Source organism: Ranitomeya imitator, chromosome 4 (assembly GCF_032444005.1).
Source record: "Ranitomeya imitator isolate aRanImi1 chromosome 4, aRanImi1.pri, whole genome shotgun sequence".
Taxonomy (NCBI): Eukaryota; Metazoa; Chordata; class Amphibia; order Anura; family Dendrobatidae; genus Ranitomeya; species Ranitomeya imitator.
In genome coordinates this window covers 270,110,369-270,133,503 of record NC_091285.1, presented here as the reverse complement: position 1 = coordinate 270,133,503, position 23,135 = coordinate 270,110,369, and the positions used below count along the sequence as shown (strand labels likewise).

The 23,135-nt window shown below is 38.5% G+C and overlaps 2 protein-coding genes across 2 annotated transcripts in view; both read left to right on the top strand.

Moving 5' to 3' along the window:
• The window catches only part of LGR5 (leucine rich repeat containing G protein-coupled receptor 5), a 330,331-nt gene that overhangs the window by 73,359 nt on the left and 233,837 nt on the right, over positions 1-23,135 (top strand). The gene's annotated exons all lie outside the window — the stretch shown is intronic.
• On the top strand, positions 13,284-16,565 carry LOC138674069 (uncharacterized). Its single transcript, XM_069762018.1, has 6 exons — positions 13,284-13,364; positions 13,834-13,891; positions 13,998-14,108; positions 14,506-14,682; positions 14,898-15,008; positions 15,190-16,565. Exons 2-6 carry the CDS (start codon positions 13,834-13,836, stop codon positions 15,870-15,872), a joined length of 1,140 nt encoding a protein of 379 aa, XP_069618119.1. The 5' UTR covers positions 13,284-13,364; the 3' UTR covers positions 15,873-16,565.

Sequence of the window (23,135 nt, the reverse complement as noted above, 5' to 3'; positions counted from 1 at the left end):
AATCAGTGTCGTGTCCACCATAGGAAGCAGTCAGGTCTTCACTGGAGGACATGTTTGAAGACCATGCAGCAGTCAAGTGAAACACTACAGGAAAGAACAGATAAGAAAAATTTAACTTGTTAAAAGAGCCAAAGCAAAAAAAAAAAAAAATTTTGAAGGCCAATACTTACATTACAGGCAGCAGTCGAACAGCACAGCATCGGAACAGCAGCACAACACGGGGACAGCAGCACCGCACTGGAAAAGCAGCACAACACGGGGACAGCAGCACCACACCAGAAAAACAGCACAAATTGGGGACAGCAGCACCACAGTCTACAAGGAAAAAAAGGAAAACATAAGACACAAAGTGACGAAGGGTGTGAAACTGGGCAGAGTGTGAAAATGGGCAAAGCAACATAGTACACACACTTATACTTACACAGGGCCACATGAGCAATCCACAACAGGTAATCACGGACAGGAGCAAACCAGGCAAGGAGTCGTGGACAGGAAAAACACACAGTCTAGAAGGAACAGAAAACAAAACATAAGTACACAGTACAGACTGCAGTGAGAGACAGACATACAGTGCCTTGCGAAAGTATTCGACCCCCTGGAACATTTCATCCTTTTCCCACACATCATGCTTCAAACATAAAGATACCACATGTAAATTTTTGGTGAAGAATCAACAACAAGTGAAACACAATTGTGAAGTTGAACAAAATTTATGGGTTATTTTTAAATTTTTGTGGAAATTCAAAAACTGGAAAGTGGAGCGTGCAATATTATTCAGCCCCTTTACTTTCAGTGCAGTAAACTCACTCCAGAAGTTCATTGTGGATCTCTGAATGATCCAATTTTGTCCTAAATGCCTAATGATGATAAATATAATCCACATGTATGTAATCAAGTCTCCGTATAAATGCACGTGCTCTGTGTTAGTCTCAGGATTCTGTTTGAAGCACAGAGAGCATCATGGAGACCAAGGAACACAACAGGCATGTCCGTGATGCTGTTGTGGAGAAGTTTAAAGCTAGATTTGGATACAAAATGACTTCCAAAACTTTAAACATCCCAAGGAGCACTGTGCAAGTGGTCATATTGAAATGGAAGGAGTATCATACCACTGCAAATCTACAAAGACCCGGCCATCCCTCTAAACTTTCATCTCAAACAAGGAGAAGACTCATAAAAGATGCAGCCAAGAGGCCCATAATCACTCTGGATGAACTGCAAAGATCTACAGCTGAGGTGGGACAGTCTGTCCATAGGACAACAATCGGTCGTACGCTGCACAAATCTGGCCTTTATGGAAGAGTGGCAGGAAGAAAGCCATTTCTCAAAGATATCCATAAAAAGTGTAGTTTAAAGGTTACAGCAAGCCACCTGGGAGACACATCAAACATGTGGAAGAAGTTGCTCTGGTCAGATGAAACCAAAATCGAACTTTTTGGCAACAATGCCAGTTAATATGTTTGGCGTAAAGGCAACACACCTCTTCACCCTGAACACACCATTCCCACTGTCAAACATGATGGTGGCAGCATCATGGTTTGGGCCTGCTTTTCTTCAGAAGGGCCAAGGAAGATGGTTAAAATTGATGGGAAGATGGAGATTTGTCTTCCAACAAGACAATGATCCCAAACATAAAGCAAAATCTACAATGGAATGATTCAAAAATAAACGTATCCATGTGTTAGAATGGCCAAGTCAAAGTCCAGACCTCAATCCAATCGAAAATCTGTGGAAAGAGCTGAAAACTGCTGTTCACAAACGATCTCCATCAAACCTCACTGAGCTCGAGCTATTTGCCAAGGAAGAATAGGCAAGAATTTCAGTCTCTCGATGTACAAAACTGATAGAGACATACCTCAAGCGACTTGAAGCTGTAATCACAGCAAAACATGGCGCAACAAAGTATTAAGTTAAAGGGACCGAATAATATTTCACGCCCCACTTTTCAGTTTTTGAATTTCCACAAAAATTTAAAATAACCGATAAATTTTGTTCAACTTCACAATTGTGTTCCACTTGTTAATTCTTCACCAAAAATGTACATTTGGTATCTTTGTTTGAAGCATGATATGTGGGAAAAGGTTGAAAAGTTCCAGGGGGCCGAATACTTTCGCAAAGCACTGTACATTTTCAAAGCTTCTATACTTACTGTATATCCGGAGTCTTATCCAGAGTCTTGTGCTTGCATCCAGAGTCTTGAGAGTAATGGACTTCCTGTCTCCAGACCCCCTTTTATACATCAGGGATTTTGCAGGTGGTGACATCATTTCCTGGACATGATTAATGTGAAGTATGCATGCGTACCAATAGCATGCGTACGCATGTCCTTGCGTACCAATATGTTCGCATAGACAGTAATGCGTTTTGACGCACTCATCCACATGCGTATGATTGCGCTAAATTGACGCCTCAAAAACTTCAACATTTTGCAGATTTGCCTGTGGATTCGCAGCAGTTTTCCATCAGGTTTACAGTACCATGTAAACCTATGGAAAACCAAATCCGCTGTGCTCATGGTGCGGAAAATACAGCGCAGAAACACTGCATTGTATTTTCCGCAGAATGTCAATTCCTTGTGCGGATTCCGCAGCGCTTTACACCTGCTCCTCAATATAATAATAATAATTTTTATTTATATAGCGCCAACATATTCCGCAGCGCTTTACAAATTATAGAGGGGACTTGTACAGACAATAGACATTACAGCATAACAGAAATACAGTTCAAAACAGATACCAGGAGGAATGAGGGCCCTGCTCGCAAGCTTACAAACTATGAGGAAAAGGGGAGACATGAGAGGTGGATGGTAACAATTGCTTTAGTTATTCGGACCAGCCATAGTGTAAGGCTCGGGTGTTCATGTAAAGCTGCATGAACCAGTTAACTGCCTAAGTATGTAGCAGTACAGACACAGAGGGCTATTAACTGCATAAAGTGAATGAGAACATGATGCGAGGAACCTGATTGTTTTTTTTTTTTTTATAAATAGGCCACACAGGGATCGTTGGGTTAATGCATTGAGGCGGTAGGCCAGTCTGAACAAATGAGTTTTTAGGGTATGCTTAAAACTGTGGGGATTGGGGATTAATCGTATTAACCTAGGTAGTGCATTCCAAAGAATCGGCGCAGCACGTGTAAAGTCTTGGAGACGGGAGTGGGAGGTTCTGATTATTGAGGATGCTAACCTGAGGTCATTAGCGGAGCGGAGGGCACGGGTAGGGTGGTAGACTGATACCAGGGAGGAGATGTAGGGTGGTGCTGAGCCATGGAGTGCTTTGTGGATGAGGGTAATAGTTTTGTACTGGATTCTGGAGTGGATGGGTAGCCAGTGTAATGACTGGCACAAGGTAGAGGCATCGGTGTAACGGTTGGTGAGGAATATGATCCTGGCAGCAGCATTCAGGACAGATTGGAGCGGGGAAAGTTTGGTAAGAGGGAGGCCGATTAGTAGAGAGTTACAATAGTCCAGACGAGAATGAATAAGTGAAACAGTAAGAGTTTTTGCAGAGTCGAAAGTAAGAAAAGGGCGAATTCTAGAAATGTTTTTGAGATGCAGGTAAGAAGAGCGAGCCAGTGATCGGATGTGGGGGGTGAATGAAAGGTCAGAATCAAGGATGACCCCAAGGCAGCGGGCATGTTGCTTTGGAGTAATGGTGGAACCGCACACGGAGATGGCAATGTCAGGCAAAGGTAGGTTAGTAGAGGGAGAGAACACGAGGAGTTCAGTTTTTGACAGGTTAAGTTTCAGATAGAGGGAGGACATGATGTTAGAGACAGCGGTAAGACAATCACTGGTGTTTTCTAAAAATGTCGGTGTGATATCAGGAGAAGAAGTGTATAATTGGGTGTCGTCAGCATAGAGATGGTACTGGAAACCAAATCTACTGATTGTTTGTCCAATAGGGGCAGTATACAACGAGAAGAGGAGGGGGCCTAGGACTGATCCTTGAGGAACCCCAACAGTAAGGGGAAGGTGAGAGGAGGAGGAACCAGCAAAACATACAGTGAAGGATCGGTCAGAGATGGGAGGAGAACCAGGAGAGAACGGTGTCCTTGAGGCCGATGGAGCGGAGCATAGTGAGGAGGAGCTGATGATCCACAGTATCGAATGCTGCGGAGAGATCCAAGAGAATTAGCATGGAGTAGTGACCATTAGATTTAGCTGTTAGTAGGTCATTAGAGACTTTAGTGAGGGCAGTTTCAGTAGAGTGTAAAGAGCGGAAGCCAGATTGAAGAGGGTCGAGAAGAGAGTTATCTGAGAGATAGCGGGTAAGACGGGAGTGGACCAGGCGTTCGAGGAGTTTAGAGATGAAGGGAAGATTAGAGACAGGTCTATAATTAGCGGCACAGTTTTGATCGAGGGATGGTTTTTTAAGTAATGGATGTATGATGGCATGCTTAAATGAGGAGGGAAAAATACCGGAAGTGAGGGAAAGGTTGAATATTTTTGTTAGGTGAGAGGTGACAGCCGGGGAAAGGGACTGGAGGAGATGTGACGGAATGGGGTCACTGGTGCAAGTGGTCGGGCGAGAAGATGCAAGGAGCCTGCTTACTTCTGTTACTGCTTCAAAGTCAGAGAGTGAACTAGATGCAGTGAGGGAGGGAGGACAGTGCATGGTATGAAGAGATTGGGAGATGATTTCCTGTCGAATGTGGTCAATTTTTTCTTTGAAGTAATTGGCCAGATCGTCAGCACGGAGATCCGTGGTTGGGGCCTGCTCTCTTGGGTTGAGTAGGGACTGGAACGTGTCAAAGAGATGTTTAGGGTTATTGGACAGGGAGGTGATGAGGGTGTTGAAGTAGGTTTGTTTGAAGAGGTGAAGGGCAAAATTGTATGTCTTTAGCATGAACTTATAATGGATGAAATCTTCGGGTAGATTAGATTTTCTCCACAGACGTTCTGCGCACCTGGAGCACCGCTGCAGGAAACGTGTTTGCAGCGTGTGCCACGGATGTTGCCGTCTGTGCCGAGTTGTTTTATGTATAGGAGGAGCAGCTTCATCCAGAGCACTTTGCAGGGTTTCATTGTAATGCTTTAGAGCAGAATCAGGACATGAGATGGAGAAGATTGGGACCAATGAGGACTGCAAGTTCTTCATAAGTTTCTGGGTGTTAATGGCCTGTATGTTTCTATAAGTGTGGAAAGTGGGGGTGACCTGAGCGGGATGGCAGTTCTTGATAGAGAATGAAAGAAGGCTGTGGTCAGAGAGCGGGAGAGGGGAGTTTGTGAAATCATCCACTGAGCAAAGCCGGGAGAAGACCAAGTCAAGGGAGTTTCCATCTTCATGTGTTGGAGAGTTAGTATGCTGCGAGAGGCCGAAAGAGGAGGATAGCGATAAAAGGTGAGAAGCAGATGGGGAGAGGGGAGAGGCAATGGGGATGTTGAAATCACCCATGATAAGGGTGGGGGTGTCACAGGAGAGAAAGTGTGGAAGCCAGGTGGCAAAGTGATCAAGGAACTGATGAGAGGGGCCGGGAGGACGATACACCACCGCCACTCGCATGGAGAAGGGGACGTAGAGTCTGACCACATGGACCTCAAAGGAAGGGAAGACAAGTGAGGGTACTTGGGGGATAACTTGGAAAGTACATTTGGGTGAAAGGAGCAGACCAACGCCTCCACCTGCTCTGTTGTCTGATCTTGGGGTATGAGAAAAGTGTAGTCTACCATGTGAAAGAGCAGCAGCAGCGGTGGTGTCTGACTGCTGGATCCAGGTTTCAGTAAGAGCCAGGAGATTAAGAGAATTAGAAAGGAAGAAGTCATGAATGAAGGAGAGTTTATTACACACAGAGCGAGAATTTCAAAGGGCACAATTCAAAGAGACAGAAGGCATGCAGGGAATATTAATAAGGTTAGAGGGGTTTCTGGGTGTAGCAATTGGGAGGTTTGACTGGCTATAACATGGGGGGCCGGGGTTTGGAGAGATGTCTCCAGCGACTAGGAGAAGGAGGATCGAAAGAGAGAGCAGATGGTTAAGTGATTTGTGAGAGCGTCTCTTGTGTTGGATGGTGGGACTGAATGGATCTGTGCTGTTAAGCAATGTGAATAGAGCATGAGTGCTATACATAGGAGAGGCAAGGACAGAGGGGCCGATATGAATGGAGTGTAAAGAGTTAATGCAAGGGCGGTGAATGTGAGTGAATGCAGCAGCCAGGCTATAGATTATACAAATAAATATGGTGAGTATTTGTGCTGTTTCAAGTGAATATGGATTAGATTTAGATTGTCTTACCTGTCTCCTGCCCTGTCTAACTGCCATGTTATAACTGCCGAGTACTTAGAAAAAAAAGTACTTTGAATAAAAAAAACACGAATAATAGTGCACGAATGCACCCCTGCACTCAATGGGAATCCGCAGGAGTAAAACCGCAGGTGAAATCCGCACAAAAAGCGCAGGAAATCTGCGGTAAATCTGCAGATTTTTCAAAACCGGTGCTGAAAAATCCACACCCGAATCCGCAACGTGTGCACATAGCCCAACTGGGTGAGCTGGAATTAAGTTCTTATCGGCTTGTCCCTTGTAAGATTATTAAAATCAGCAGTAATTATCTTCTTGTGCTTTCAATCTATCGACTTTTTGATACCAGTTTCCTAGAAGTGATGATAAATACCCTATATACTACATATACAAGGGGAAAATGTATGAAGCATGCATTTCCTACTCATTGTACATAGTGTCACCTCACCCTTTGTCCACCCAGTATTAATATGTGTGATTGTTGTGTAAACCTGTTTATACAGATTTGGTATCTGCATCATATTTTGCTGGCTGTTATATAGTGGAAAAATACAATTGAAAACATATTGCTGTAGTCTGCAATCATATTTCCCCAAATAGAAGAAAGAAATAAGCCAGACATATTGCTCAGTTCCCAAGTTGGTGTTAACATAAAATTACAAAAACATGAGTAGTGTATAAGCGGGTGGTTTCGTCAAACTCAATCTGACAGGTGCCCCGCCCCTATCAAAGTGTATCAAAATGTGTAACCCCTCCCCTCCCCTTGTCTGACGGCTGGTATCCAGCTGTCCCTCCTTGTTTGATTCCCCCTTTTGATATAGTTTAATATAGTTTAATTTGTTGTAGTTTTGATATTATTCCCGTATTTTGTGGAATAACACATGTTTATAATTATAGCCTAGTCGTGTATTTATTTTACACGTGGTTTATAACACCTTTTTCATTTGTTTTATAATAGATTTTATACGTAGCCCCGAGTTTGATTCTGTAAGCTTTTGTTTTATTCACAGTGTATCCATATAGTGAATAGGGCTGATGTTTCTGTATGCAATCCTACAGCCTGTTATGTGAAAAGTATTCTCAAACACTAACTAAATGGTAAACATTACCTAAATTAGGTTAACTGAGGGTCAGAGGCTTATAGCACCTAGGTCAAGCAATTGTTGTTGTATTTGCGTACCCCATAAATGTTTATTCTCACAAACAGAAAAGTTATTGTGTCCTGAAGATGGCATCTGAGGTTATTTGTTTTTTGTATTAGCTTTCTCAGAAAACAGCTGTGTTATCTGAGGGTCAGATATTTTTGTACAAACTCATGCTGTTTGGTGATCTTTGTGAAGCAGAACTTTGTTTTATAACACATTTGTACTTGTATTGTACCTGAATTGATATTTGCTTTCTCTTTTTTTGTGTCCTGAAGATGGCATCTGCAAAGTTATTTGTTATCTACTGAGGCCATTGCAAGTTGTGTTTATTCACATTGTAGCAGGTTTTATCCTTGTGGCTGCCTTATATACACAGAAGAGATATGCACCAATGTCACAACACAAGTTATAATATGACCCAATGTTACAACACAAGTAAGAAGCGTCGTGTTTTATACGAATAAAAGTCATTTAGGACTTATGTTATCATGTTTTTGCACTTTATTAATATGCGGACCACATAGGTCAGTGATTTTTGCACTTTATTAATATGCAGGCCACATAGGTCAGTGATTTTTGCACTTTATTAACATACAACACACAAGAAATAGACATTTAGAACTTATTTATGATTAATATGCGATTATTAGGCATTTAGGACTTATGTTATCATGTTTTTGCACTTTATTAATATGCTGACCACATAGGTCAAGGATTTTTGCACTTTATTAATATGCGGTCCACATAGGTCAGTGATTTTTGCACTTTATTAACATACCACACAAGAAATAGACATTTAGAACTTATTTATGATTAATATGCGATTATTAGGCATTTAGGACTTATGTTATCATGTTTTTGCACTTTATTAATATGCGGTTATTAGTCATTTAGGACTTATGTTATCATGTTTTTGCACTTTATTAATATGCTGACCACATAGGTCAGGGATTTTTTGTACTTTATTAATATGCGGACCACAAACACTTCTGCACCCACGGGCACTTCTCAACCAACCATGCATCCGGTACTCATCAGTCACTGTGAAATAATGCAAAAATACATCTGTGCGCGGCTGTCGGCATCAACATTGTGCTATTATAAGTTTATGGTTCTGTAAAGAACACGCAACACATACAGAACTCACACACACACACAAATACACACAGCACACAACACGCACACATTTCTCAAAATGCCATACACTTCAGAATATATTTGCAATTCACTACGCATGTAACACATATTTCTTCGCCCCACACGCATTTAACAGTCTTTCATATGTATCGCAGAAAGATTTTAGTTCCAACTGCGGGTCAGCGGCTTAAAGAAAAGTTATTGTGGCCTTGATTCTGGGGTAACACATGTTTATAAATATAACCTAGTCGTGTATTTATTTTACACATGGTTTATAACACATTTCATTTGTTTTTGTTGTTTGATTGTCATGTAAGAAGCGTTGTGTTTTATACGAATATAAAAGTGACACATTCCCATATATTATTACAGCTTTCATTAATTCTACATTATTTTAGCACATATTAATTTTACACTATTAATTTTACAGGAGCCTGTGCTGCCTATAATTTGACTCCTTTTTATACAAAGACATCTAACATATACAGACTTTTAATATTTTTGTGTAAAATCGCGGTCAGACAGGCACAAACACACACACACACAAATACACACAGCACACAACACGCACACATTTCTCAAAATGCCATACACTTCAGAATATATTTGCAATTCACTACGCATGTAACACATATTTCTTCGCCCCACACGCATTTAACAGTCTTTCATATGTATCGCAGAAAGATTTTAGTTCCAACTGCGGGTCAGCGGCTTAAAGAAAAGTTATTGTGGCCTTGATTCTGGGGTAACACATGTTTATAAATATAGCCTAGTCGTGTATTTATTTTACACATGGTTTATAACACATTTCATTTGTTTTTTGTTGTTTGATTGTCATGTAAGAAGCGTTGTGTTTTATACGAATATAAAAGTGACACATTCCCATATATTATTACAGCTTTCATTAATTCTACATTATTTTAGCACATATTAATTTTACACTATTAATTTTACAGGAGCCTGTGCTGCCTATAATTTGACTCCTTTTTATACAAAGACATCTAACATATACAGACTTTTAATATTTTTGTGTAAAATCGCGGTCAGACAGGCACAAACACACACACACACAAATACACACAGCACACAACACGCACACATTTCTCAAAATGCCATACACTTCAGAATATATTTGCAATTCACTACGCATGTAACACATATTTCTTCGCCCCACACGCATTTAACAGTCTTTCATATGTATCGCAGAAAGATTTTAGTTCCAACTGCGGGTCAGCGGCTTAAAGAAAAGTTATTGTGGCCTTGATTCTGGGGTAACACATGTTTATAAATATAGCCTAGTCGTGTATTTATTTTACACATGGTTTATAACACATTTCATTTGTTTTTTGTTGTTTGATTGTCATGTAAGAAGCGTTGTGTTTTATACGAATATAAAAGTGACACATTCCCATATATTATTACAGCTTTCATTAATTCTACATTATTTTAGCACATATTAATTTTACACTATTAATTTTACAGGAGCCTGTGCTGCCTATAATTTGACTCCTTTTTATACAAAGACATCTAACATATACAGACTTTTAATATTTTTGTGTAAAATCGCGGTCAGACAGGCACAAACACACACACACACACACACACACGCACACAACACAGAACCACACACAACAAACACACAGAACCCACACACACACACACACACACAAGAAATAGACATTTAGGACTTATTTATGTTATTATCTTTATGCACTTTGAATGTGCTGTCTATAATTTGACTCTATCCTTGTTTTGTTGAAAATAACTGGACATACATAAGAAACCGGGCAATATATCTTTATAGAAATAACACTTCTGCACTCTTTGTGTATTTCTATCAGTTTTATTCAGGCATTTATAACACAACATGTTTGATATTGGTAATTTGATTCTGGGAACACATTTTAAGTTACTGCTGCACATGTATTACTGTTTTTCTTGTTTTTTTTTTTTTTTTGTGTAAAATTTCGTTGTTGGCTTACAAAGACATTTCTTTGAGAAATGTGTAGCATAACCAATTACCCATCACGGCCACTAGATGGCAGAATATCATATTAATTATTCTGGGATAACATTTCTCTTTGGGCATTTCTATCAGTTTTATTTATGCTTTTATAACACAACATGTCTGCTATTGTTAATTTGATTCGGGGATAACACATGTTTATAAAAATAACGCTATAGCAAGCGGTAATGTCAAATTCTGAAAATAGCCATTTTATATTGAATTACTAACATTTTTCTATTTTAGCGCTGACACAGCCACATATATTATTCCAGCTTTCTTTAATTCTGCATTATTTTATCACATGATGAAAATAGTCATTTTATATTGAATTACTGCAGCTCGCGGCGCGTTACCACTGGACTCGTTTCTCAATTAATTTCCCAGCTGACGACGCTATCTATAATTCTGCGTATACCTTAGGCGTGTATTTACATGACAGTGTAATTATTTCTCACAATAAAACAACAGCTCAAATTTTAAGTTAGCTAACAGCATAATGATGACAAATGCATCTTTGCGGAATCTGATAACGACACGCTGAACAAAGGACGGAGCCTGACAAATACACACAACACACAACACGCACATATTATGAAAAATGACAACCATTGTATGTGATTTAAAAGACTTTAGTTAGATTTATCAGGGGTGATTTAGTTTGAAAGCACGCAACTCCTCGGTAATGTCATGTGTTGGACACGCATTTAACAGTCTTTCATATGTATCGCAGAAAGATTTTAGTTCCATCTGTGCGAGTTTGCTTTGAGCGTACTGCGCAGACATGTCAGTAAACATTTTGACATGGTCAGCATCCCACGAAGGACGACCTGTGTAAGGTGTATGTACAGCAACTTTCTGCTTTCTACCTACACGGCGTCGGGATACGGTTCGTTTCTTTAGAGGTAATACAGGGGCAAAAACGCTAGAAAAGTCTGCAAGAGCAGTATCTGCAGATTGCACAGTCTGGCACACAGGTATATTGAGGGGCTCTGTGGGTGACCACATACCCTCGGAGAGCTGTTCAATTTCTCTGTTTTCAGGCGTAACTTGGGGTATGGCGCTTGTGCTATTGGCGGGCCGAGTTATGCGGGGCCTAGCGTTCGGCGCTGCACGTTTCTCTCTTGAAACGTTCGTATATTTCTGATGTGAAATCTTGGGGCTTGGATTCCCGGGTTGTTTTGGTGCAGCGTAGCATTCATCACGATCCACAACACAGATGGGCGAGAGAGATGTTGTTCGCACCGCCGTATTAGCTCTTTGTGGTTGATTCTCTTCAGTGTCGTAATTACGCCGGTGCAAAACTCGTTGTTGAAGAGGCGACGTATCTAAAAGAAAAGATACAAGTGGCGGTTAGCCGCGAAACGGCGCAAAATTGGAAAAGCTAAACGGCGACGCATAGCTATGATCATACGTAATATTTGAAAAGTTAATGGGGACAGGTAACCATGAAATCATTGTAACAATATTTACATAAACCTGTATAGAGCAGTCCAGATATATACTTACAAGTATGAAGCGGGAATTGTCCCACATCAGCTCCTGGTTTAACGGGAGGCGCAATGCTCAAACTCGCAGAGGCGGGAATATTCTCTTTTTCAAGCTGTATTTTCCGGGCAACTAGATTAGCGGGTGTAAGTAAAAATATAACGATTAGCGAACACAGAATTGATTTTCTACACAAAACTGCAGCGGTGAGAAGAATATATATATATATATATATATATATATATATATATATATTCAAAAATGAATTTTCTGACAGTTAGCTAGCAGCTGTAAGTAAATATGAGTATTACACAAAAGTGAGAATCGACTGTATTTCAAGTGAACAGATACCTTTTCTATTCTTGAAACATCGGCGTAACGAGTTGCCGCGTCTTTTAGGCGCATCGGGTTTCGCTGAAGTTGCAGGGTTCTTGACATCTATGATCTCCACGTCTGAACCCAGCGTATCGCGTGGTTCGGGAACACACCAGTTTTCAGCCATAGCGTCAGATGTCTCCGTGTCAGTATCTGTATGAGAAATTGCGCGTAGTTCGTGTTTACATACAAAGGATTAAAGCAACTGATATAGTATAATATAGTTTTACGGTATAAACATATTTGCGGTGTAAATTAATATAGCAAGACTTATGCCGCTATATATTAATAATTCAGTATTATATTGATGGCTACCGCTATTATTTGTTTTATTAATTTAATCATATATTTATTATGCCATAATTTGTGTAATACAATAGTTAATAGATGCTATAGTTTTACGCCATAAACAGTATATATTAACATAGATAATATATATATATATATATATTTAGCTTTCTTACATGTGATACATGAAAGATAAATATCTTTGTACCGTGTTACAATGACATTTTTCCCTATCTAAAAGCAAAAAGGTGCTCCTAATTACCCATGATGAGATGAAGAGCAGGCCCATTATCGGCTATCGGCGCCACGGCTTCAATGCGCGCATAATTCTGCGTTATGAAATTATTGCGCCAATCGGGCGACATACACGGCTCTTAAATAAGAAAGAATGCATGAATATATAATTAATATAATTTACTTATAATATAATGACACAATCAGAATGAGTCAATACTCTGTACATTATACGCGTATAATACCGAGTTAATACATGCATTAATTGCATGTATGACTGTGTTCTGGGTGTTAACAGAAGGCGTGTGATGTGGCGTAACTGGGTGTGTTTCTGGGTGTTAACACCTGAGTTGCTTTCTGACACTCAGGATAAATACAGCTGCCTGTCCCACTACAGTACAACAGACATCCACCAGAAGTCCGACTAGGATAAAAAGCAGAGCTATTCTAAATGTAAGTATATAAGACAGTTGTGTTATTATTCGCAAATGCATAATTATATTTAACTATGCATCTCTAAACCATAATTAAGGATGTTATTTGTTTAATAAGTTAGTGTTATACTGGCAGCTAACAGCATATTTAGTAGCGATGTATAATATAGTTTTTACTGTATAAGCAATATTTGTGGGACATAATTAATATAGAAAGGCTTATGGATGGGGCATAACAACCATTGTTATCTGACATGTGCGCGCAATTAGTCACGGGTGCCGTATAATGCTGTTTCCTGTAGGTGTGTTCACGGTGGGTGGTAATTTCTCTCTGAACAGTTGCGCTACTCTCTGAAAAGTAGGTGTTTACTGTTTTATTTGCGGTCTAATATTATCAATGCCTGTAAAGCATATTTTTGTAACGTAGTTTTAAACTGTATTTATTGGCGGCGCAGTTATAGATAAAACTTATCCCCTATTTATTTAAGATGGAAGCCCAATACCCTCGCGAGCAATGCAGCCCCCTTCTTGCAAGCACACAATTAGGTATTATACGCGTATAATGTACAGAGTATTGACTCATTCTGATTGTGTCATTATATTATAAGTAAATTATATTAATTATATATTCATGCATTCTTTCTTATTTAAGAGCCGTGTATGTCGCCCGATTGGCGCAATAATTTCATAACGCAGAATTATGCGCGCATTGAAGCCGTGGCGCCGATAGCCGATAATGGGCCTGCTCTTCATCTCATCATGGGTAATTAGGAGCACCTTTTTGCTTTTAGATAGGGAAAAATGTCATTGTAACACGGTACAAAGATATTTATCTTTCATGTATCACATGTAAGAAAGCTAAATATATATATATATATATATTATCTATGTTAATATATACTGTTTATGGCGTAAAACTATAGCATCTATTAACTATTGTATTACACAAATTATGGCATAATAAATATATGATTAAATTAATAAAACAAATAATAGCGGTAGCCATCAATATAATACTGAATTATTAATATATAGCGGCATAAGTCTTGCTATATTAATTTACACCGCAAATATGTTTATACCGTAAAACTATATTATACTATATCAGTTGCTTTAATCCTTTGTATGTAAACACGAACTACGCGCAATTTCTCATACAGATACTGACACGGAGACATCTGACGCTATGGCTGAAAACTGGTGTGTTCCCGAACCACGCGATACGCTGGGTTCAGACGTGGAGATCATAGATGTCAAGAACCCTGCAACTTCAGCGAAACCCGATGCGCCTAAAAGACGCGGCAACTCGTTACGCCGATGTTTCAAGAATAGAAAAGGTATCTGTTCACTTGAAATACAGTCGATTCTCACTTTTGTGTAATACTCATATTTACTTACAGCTGCTAGCTAACTGTCAGAAAATTCATTTTTGAATATATATATATATATATATATATATATATATATATTCTTCTCACCGCTGCAGTTTTGTGTAGAAAATCAATTCTGTGTTCGCTAATCGTTATATTTTTACTTACACCCGCTAATCTAGTTGCCCGGAAAATACAGCTTGAAAAAGAGAATATTCCCGCCTCTGCGAGTTTGAGCATTGCGCCTCCCGTTAAACCAGGAGCTGATGTGGGACAATTCCCGCTTCATACTTGTAAGTATATATCTGGACTGCTCTATACAGGTTTATGTAAATATTGTTACAATGATTTCATGGTTACCTGTCCCCATTAACTTTTCAAATATTACGTATGATCATAGCTATGCGTCGCCGTTTAGCTTTTCCAATTTTGCGCCGTTTCGCGGCTAACCGCCACTTGTATCTTTTCTTTTAGATACGTCGCCTCTTCAACAACGAGTTTTGCACCGGCGTAATTACGACACTGAAGAGAATCAACCACAAAGAGCTAATACGGCGGTGCGAACAACATCTCTCTCGCCCATCTGTGTTGTGGATCGTGATGAATGCTACGCTGCACCAAAACAACCCGGGAATCCAAGCCCCAAGATTTCACATCAGAAATATACGAACGTTTCAAGAGAGAAACGTGCAGCGCCGAACGCTAGGCCCCGCATAACTCGGCCCGCCAATAGCACAAGCGCCATACCCCAAGTTACGCCTGAAAACAGAGAAATTGAACAGCTCTCCGAGGGTATGTGGTCACCCACAGAGCCCCTCAATATACCTGTGTGCCAGACTGTGCAATCTGCAGATACTGCTCTTGCAGACTTTTCTAGCGTTTTTGCCCCTGTATTACCTCTAAAGAAACGAACCGTATCCCGACGCCGTGTAGGTAGAAAGCAGAAAGTTGCTGTACATACACCTTACACAGGTCGTCCTTCGTGGGATGCTGACCATGTCAAAATGTTTACTGACATGTCTGCGCAGTACGCTCAAAGCAAACTCGCACAGATGGAACTAAAATCTTTCTGCGATACATATGAAAGACTGTTAAATGCGTGTCCAACACATGACATTACCGAGGAGTTGCGTGCTTTCAAACTAAATCACCCCTGATAAATCTAACTAAAGTCTTTTAAATCACATACAATGGTTGTCATTTTTCATAATATGTGCGTGTTGTGTGTTGTGTGTATTTGTCAGGCTCCGTCCTTTGTTCAGCGTGTCGTTATCAGATTCCGCAAAGATGCATTTGTCATCATTATGCTGTTAGCTAACTTAAAATTTGAGCTGTTGTTTTATTGTGAGAAATAATTACACTGTCATGTAAATACACGCCTAAGGTATACGCAGAATTATAGATAGCGTCGTCAGCTGGGAAATTAATTGAGAAACGAGTCCAGTGGTAACGCGCCGCGAGCTGCAGTAATTCAATATAAAATGACTATTTTCATCATGTGATAAAATAATGCAGAATTAAAGAAAGCTGGAATAATATATGTGGCTGTGTCAGCGCTAAAATAGAAAAATGTTAGTAATTCAATATAAAATGGCTATTTTCAGAATTTGACATTACCGCTTGCTATAGCGTTATTTTTATAAACATGTGTTATCCCCGAATCAAATTAACAATAGCAGACATGTTGTGTTATAAAAGCATAAATAAAACTGATAGAAATGCCCAAAGAGAAATGTTATCCCAGAATAATTAATATGATATTCTGCCATCTAGTGGCCGTGATGGGTAATTGGTTATGCTACACATTTCTCAAAGAAATGTCTTTGTAAGCCAACAACGAAATTTTACACAAAAAAAAAAAAAAAACAAGAAAAACAGTAATACATGTGCAGCAGTAACTTAAAATGTGTTCCCAGAATCAAATTACCAATATCAAACATGTTGTGTTATAAATGCCTGAATAAAACTGATAGAAATACACAAAGAGTGCAGAAGTGTTATTTCTATAAAGATATATTGCCCGGTTTCTTATGTATGTCCAGTTATTTTCAACAAAACAAGGATAGAGTCAAATTATAGACAGCACATTCAAAGTGCATAAAGATAATAACATAAATAAGTCCTAAATGTCTATTTCTTGTGTGTGTGTGTGTGTGTGTGGGTTCTGTGTGTTTGTTGTGTGTGGTTCTGTGTTGTGTGCGTGTGTGTGTGTGTGTGTGTGTGTTTGTGCCTGTCTGACCGCGATTTTACACAAAAATATTAAAAGTCTGTATATGTTAGATGTCTTTGTATAAAAAGGTGTCAAATTATAGGCAGCACAGGCTCCTGTAAAATTAATAGTGTAAAATTAATATGTGCTAAAATAATGTAGAATTAATGAAAGCTGTAATAATATATGGGAATGTGTCACTTTTATATTCGTATAAAACACAACGCTTCTTACATGACAATCAAACAACAAAAAACAAATGAAATGTGTTATAAACCATGTGTAAAATAAATACACGACTAGGCTATATTTATAAACATGTGTTACCCCAGAATCAAGGCCACAATAACTTTTCTTTAAGCCGCTGACCCGCAGTTGGAACTAAAATCTTTCTGCGATACATATGAAAGACTGTTAAATGCGTGTGGGGCGAAGAAATATGTGTTACATGCGTAGTGAATTGCAAATATATTCTGAAGTGTATGGCATTTTGAGAAATGTGTGCGTGTTGTGTGCTGTGTGTATTTGTGTGTGTGTGTGTTTGTGCCTGTCTGACCGCGATTTTACACAAAAATATTAAAAGTCTGTATATGTTAGATGTCTTTGTATAAAAAGGAGTCAAATTATAGGCAGCACAGGCTCCTGTAAAATTAATAGTGTAAAATTAATATGTGCTAAAATAATGTAGAATTAATGAAAGCTGTAATAATATATGGGAATGTGTCACTTTTATATTCGTATAAAACACAACGCTTCTTACATGACAATCAAACAACAAAAAACAAATGAAATGTGTTATAAACCATGTGTAAAATAAATACACGACTAGGCTATATTTATAAACATGTGTTACCCCAGAATCAAGGCCACAATAACTTTTCTTTAAGCCGCTGACCCGCAGTTGGAACTAAAATCTTTCTGCGATACATATGAAAGACTGTTAAATGCGTGTGGGGCGAAGAAATATGTGTTACATGCGTAGTGAATTGCAAATATATTCTGAAGTGTATGGCATTTTGAGAAATGTGTGCGTGTTGTGTGCTGTGTGTATTTGTGTGTGTGTGTGTTTGTGCCTGTCTGACCGCGATTTTACACAAAAATATTAAAAGTCTGTATATGTTAGATGTCTTTGTATAAAAAGGAGTCAAATTATAGGCAGCACAGGCTCCTGTAAAATTAATAGTGTAAAATTAATATGTGCTAAAATAATGTAGAATTAATGAAAGCTGTAATAATATATGGGAATGTGTCACTTTTATATTCGTATAAAACACAACGCTTCTTACATGACAATCAAACAACAAAAACAAATGAAATGTGTTATAAACCATGTGTAAAATAAATACACGACTAGGTTATATTTATAAACATGTGTTACCCCAGAATCAAGGCCACAATAACTTTTCTTTAAGCCGCTGACCCGCAGTTGGAACTAAAATCTTTCTGCGATACATATGAAAGACTGTTAAATGCGTGTGGGGCGAAGAAATATGTGTTACATGCGTAGTGAATTGCAAATATATTCTGAAGTGTATGGCATTTTGAGAAATGTGTGCGTGTTGTGTGCTGTGTGTATTTGTGTGTGTGTGTGAGTTCTGTATGTGTTGCGTGTTCTTTACAGAACCATAAACTTATAATAGCACAATGTTGATGCCGACAGCCGCGCACAGATGTATTTTTGCATTATTTCACAGTGACTGATGAGTACCGGATGCATGGTTGGTTGAGAAGTGCCCGTGGGTGCAGAAGTGTTTGTGGTCCGCATATTAATAAAGTACAAAAAATCCCTGACCTATGTGGTCAGCATATTAATAAAGTGCAAAAACATGATAACATAAGTCCTAAATGACTAATAACCGCATATTAATAAAGTGCAAAAACATGATAACATAAGTCCTAAATGCCTAATAATCGCATATTAATCATAAATAAGTTCTAAATGTCTATTTCTTGTGTGGTATGTTAATAAAGTGCAAAAATCACTGACCTATGTGGACCGCATATTAATAAAGTGCAAAAATCCTTGACCTATGTGGTCAGCATATTAATAAAGTGCAAAAACATGATAACATAAGTCCTAAATGCCTAATAATCGCATATTAATCATAAATAAGTTCTAAATGTCTATTTCTTGTGTGTTGTATGTTAATAAAGTGCAAAAATCACTGACCTATGTGGCCTGCATATTAATAAAGTGCAAAAATCACTGACCTATGTGGTCCGCATATTAATAAAGTGCAAAAACATGATAACATAAGTCCTAAATGACTTTTATTCGTATAAAACACGACGCTTCTTACTTGTGTTGTAACATTGGGTCATATTATAACTTGTGTTGTGACATTGGTGCATATCTCTTCTGTGTATATAAGGCAGCCACAAGGATAAAACCTGCTACAATGTGAATAAACACAACTTGCAATGGCCTCAGTAGATAACAAATAACTTTGCAGATGCCATCTTCAGGACACAAAAAAGAGAAAGCAAATATCAATTCAGGTACAATACAAGTACAAATGTGTTATAAAACAAAGTTCTGCTTCACAAAGATCACCAAACAGCATGAGTTTGTACAAAAATATCTGACCCTCAGATAACACAGCTGTTTTCTGAGAAAGCTAATACAAAAAACAAATAACCTCAGATGCCATCTTCAGGACACAATAACTTTTCTGTTTGTGAGAATAAACATTTATGGGGTACGCAAATACAACAACAATTGCTTGACCTAGGTGCTATAAGCCTCTGACCCTCAGTTAACCTAATTTAGGTAATGTTTACCATTTAGTTAGTGTTTGAGAATACTTTTCACATAACAGGCTGTAGGATTGCATACAGAAACATCAGCCCTATTCACTATATGGATACACTGTGAATAAAACAAAAGCTTACAGAATCAAACTCGGGGCTACGTATAAAATCTATTATAAAACAAATGAAAAAGGTGTTATAAACCACGTGTAAAATAAATACACGACTAGGCTATAATTATAAACATGTGTTATTCCACAAAATACGGGAATAATATCAAAACTACAACAAATTAAACTATATTAAACTATATCAAAAGGGGGAATCAAACAAGGAGGGACAGCTGGATACCAGCCGTCAGACAAGGGGAGGGGAGGGGTTACACATTTTGATACACTTTGATAGGGGCGGGGCACCTGTCAGATTGAGTTTGACGAAACCACCCGCTTATACACTACTAACATGGGAAAACAAGCTTCGCATGTGTGGTCCTTTTCATCTCCTCTTCTGGGTCAGCCTGGAAGTTAACAATGGATCAACAGGTGACAAAAGCAAGGACAGAAGACATGACGGAAACCAGTTACATCTCTTTTTCTCTGTTGCTACACAGGAATGTTACAGCTTTTCATTCATATTTTCTGCAGCTTTGTTATCTTCTCCACTGAAGTAATTTATTGAGCAGTTTCAGTATTTTATGTTCATTTATGACTATTCTCACACTTTAGCATGATTTACAACCCTAAATGGATAAATTTAGAACTTGGATTTCCACAGCTTTTGGAAGCTTTTTTCACTGCATTGTTTGTTGCCTCTTTATACTGGATCTTTTGCTCCAAATAGATGATGCTTTAAGGTATAGCAAATTATTAAAGATGCATGACTTGTTTCTATTATACTTTTCCTATGATTGTTCCACTCATGATTTTGACTTGCACATTGAACAAGTCTGTAGGAACCTGTTCACACACCACCAAGAAACTTGAAGACACAAAAGAGCACAGTGAGGTCAAAAATACTCTGTTGTCAAAAAAAATCACAGTAATAAGAAAGAAGATGGAAAAAACAGGGTATTTAGTTGATACTTTTTTTGCAAAAAAATGTATACTAAGCTGCTCCACCAATCGCCAAGGTATACCCATATCGAGCAGTCCTAACTAATGTATATAATCCCTATCTGATGTATTTAAAAACCTGATCATCTGTATAGTACCTGTATAAGCAGAGTTCAGAGAGGGAATATCCATGTGGACATGCTAGATGGAACAGCTTTGATGCAAATGACCCATAAGGAGTGGTGGACTCCCTAGTCTTATAGAAACAAGAGAACAATTATATATATAGAACCAGAAACACATGGGCTACTTGCACATTGAACAAGTCTGTAGGAACCTGTTCACACACCACCAAGAAACTTGAAGACACAAAAGAGCACAGTGAGGTCAAAAATACTCTGTTGTAAAAAAAAATGGGTAATTTGCTCCTTTGTGTCTTACTGAAACTAAGGTAAAATACTCACCACATACTTAACGTGTGCACATGGCATAAGATACCAATTTTTTTGCTCAACCAAAATACGCAAAACTCATTGTGGAAGAGACTCCATTAATGACATTAGCGACAATGAAAAGGGTGATTTTCTGTATTCAATAATTATATTAATCCTAATAAAAGTGCTTCTCTTGTCTTTGGGCAATGTCTGGTATTGCAGCTCGACTTCATGCAAAACAGCACAGAAGACTTGGACAAGTGTGGTGCTGTTTCCATAAAAAAGCAAACCTTTTTTTCCCTAATCTCATACAATTCTTTAAATCTGGCAATCCTTAAAAAAGGAAAAAGAAAAGTGTATTTTTTTTGTCTTTCATTTTTGTTGCACTTTGTATTCTACATGCCTATTATTATTTACATTTTTGACACTTATTCAGAGTGACTTCATTTGTTTTTTTCATCTCATATACTCTGCAGGTAGCCTCAGATGTCCATTCAGTTTGTTAACATTAAATCAACAAGCAGAGCTTCTGAGCCTCTTACAAGGGTTGGAGTAATAGGTTTTGGCAGCACTTGTGCTGCATGCTATATGGCCTCTCGCTGAGAAAGGCAGCAAGCTTGACTAATTCTCAGTGGTGATAACTTCATAACTTTATTTTCTGCTTTCAAGTCTAAAGGTAATGATTTCATGCTGTTACCTATTGGTTGTATCATATGATACTACAGAGAGGGCTGAAATATTATTTATGTATGCATAAATAAACATATCCGTTTGAAAGCACTCATTCAGCAATTCTGGTTATCAGATGAAGCCTCCCTTCTCTGAGCCCCTAAAGTGTAAGATCTATGTTGTCCATAAATAAGAATGTGAAAGAGCTGTTTTAGATTTCAGGTTACAGTGATATAATGCTGTAGTCTTGGCTGCAGTTTGGCCAGGTTAAAACAATTTCTTAGGCTGATATATTCAATCATGAAGCATATACGGTAGTAAAAAAAAACACAAGAGACTTATTCACTAGCGTATTGATCTTATTCTGTAAGTATCTACAGTAAAATATTATCAAATTCCACAAATCTCTTTCAAGGGTATAATCTGTTTGGTTTTAGATTGTTATGAAGCAGAGTATACCTACAATGGTGTGAAAAAGTGTTTGCCTTGAGAGCAACGCACCTCATCTTTCTGTAGATCTGGGCATGGCGGCGGCGGCGGCGTACAGAACTATCATGGCACCATGAAAGGCTTGGTGAATCATATGGTGAGATCGTTGCAGTATATATTGAGGAAGTTATTAAGTGGAAGATCCTCACTTTGATAAGAGCAGTGCTCTCCATGGTTATAGCCACGGTTTGTGTTAAAAAGACATTTTTGATGTTGAGACAGGACTGAATACACCCTGTTTATATCCACTGGGTGTACGATTGACTCCGGTGTCGTTCACCCTTTATTGGATTTTCATTTCTGCCAGTGCACTTTATGTCCATATGGGCATTTTTTATAATTGTGTGTAAAGTTTTAATAGTAATAAAAGGTTACATTTTATTTACCACTTGGTGTTAATCTATAGAAAAAGTGTTTGCCCTCTTACTGATTTCCTATTCTTTTGCATGTTTGTCTCACTTAGATGTTTCAGATCACCAAACAAATTTCAATATTAGACAAAGATAACACAAACACAAAATGCAGTTTTTAAATGAACGTCTTTATTATTAAATCCAAGCCTACAGGGAACTGCGGGGGGAAAAAGTGATTCCCCCCCTCCACCTTAACAAAAATTAACTGTGGTTTATAACATCTTTAGGAAGCCAAGTTCAAATTCCCTAGCCACATCCAGGCCTGATTACTACCTCACTTGTTTTCATTGAATAAATCACTTAAAAGGAACCTGTCACTCCCCCAGGGCCTATTAACCCCTTAAGCCCCAAGGGTGGTTTGCACGTTAATGACCAGGCCAATTTTTACAATTCTGACCACTGA

Bases quoted from the DNA above. Each gene is read 5' to 3' on its own strand.
- LOC138674069 (XM_069762018.1), top strand. From the start codon at position 13,834: ATGGAAGCCCAATACCCTCGCGAGCAATGCAGCCCCCTTCTTGCAAGC. The intron at 13,892-13,997 runs GTATTATACGCG...TTCTTATTTAAG, and splicing joins TCTTGCAAGCACACAATTAG to AGCCGTGTATGTCGCCCGAT. The intron at 15,009-15,189 runs GTAAGTATATAT...CTTTTCTTTTAG, and splicing joins ACAATTCCCGCTTCATACTT to ATACGTCGCCTCTTCAACAA.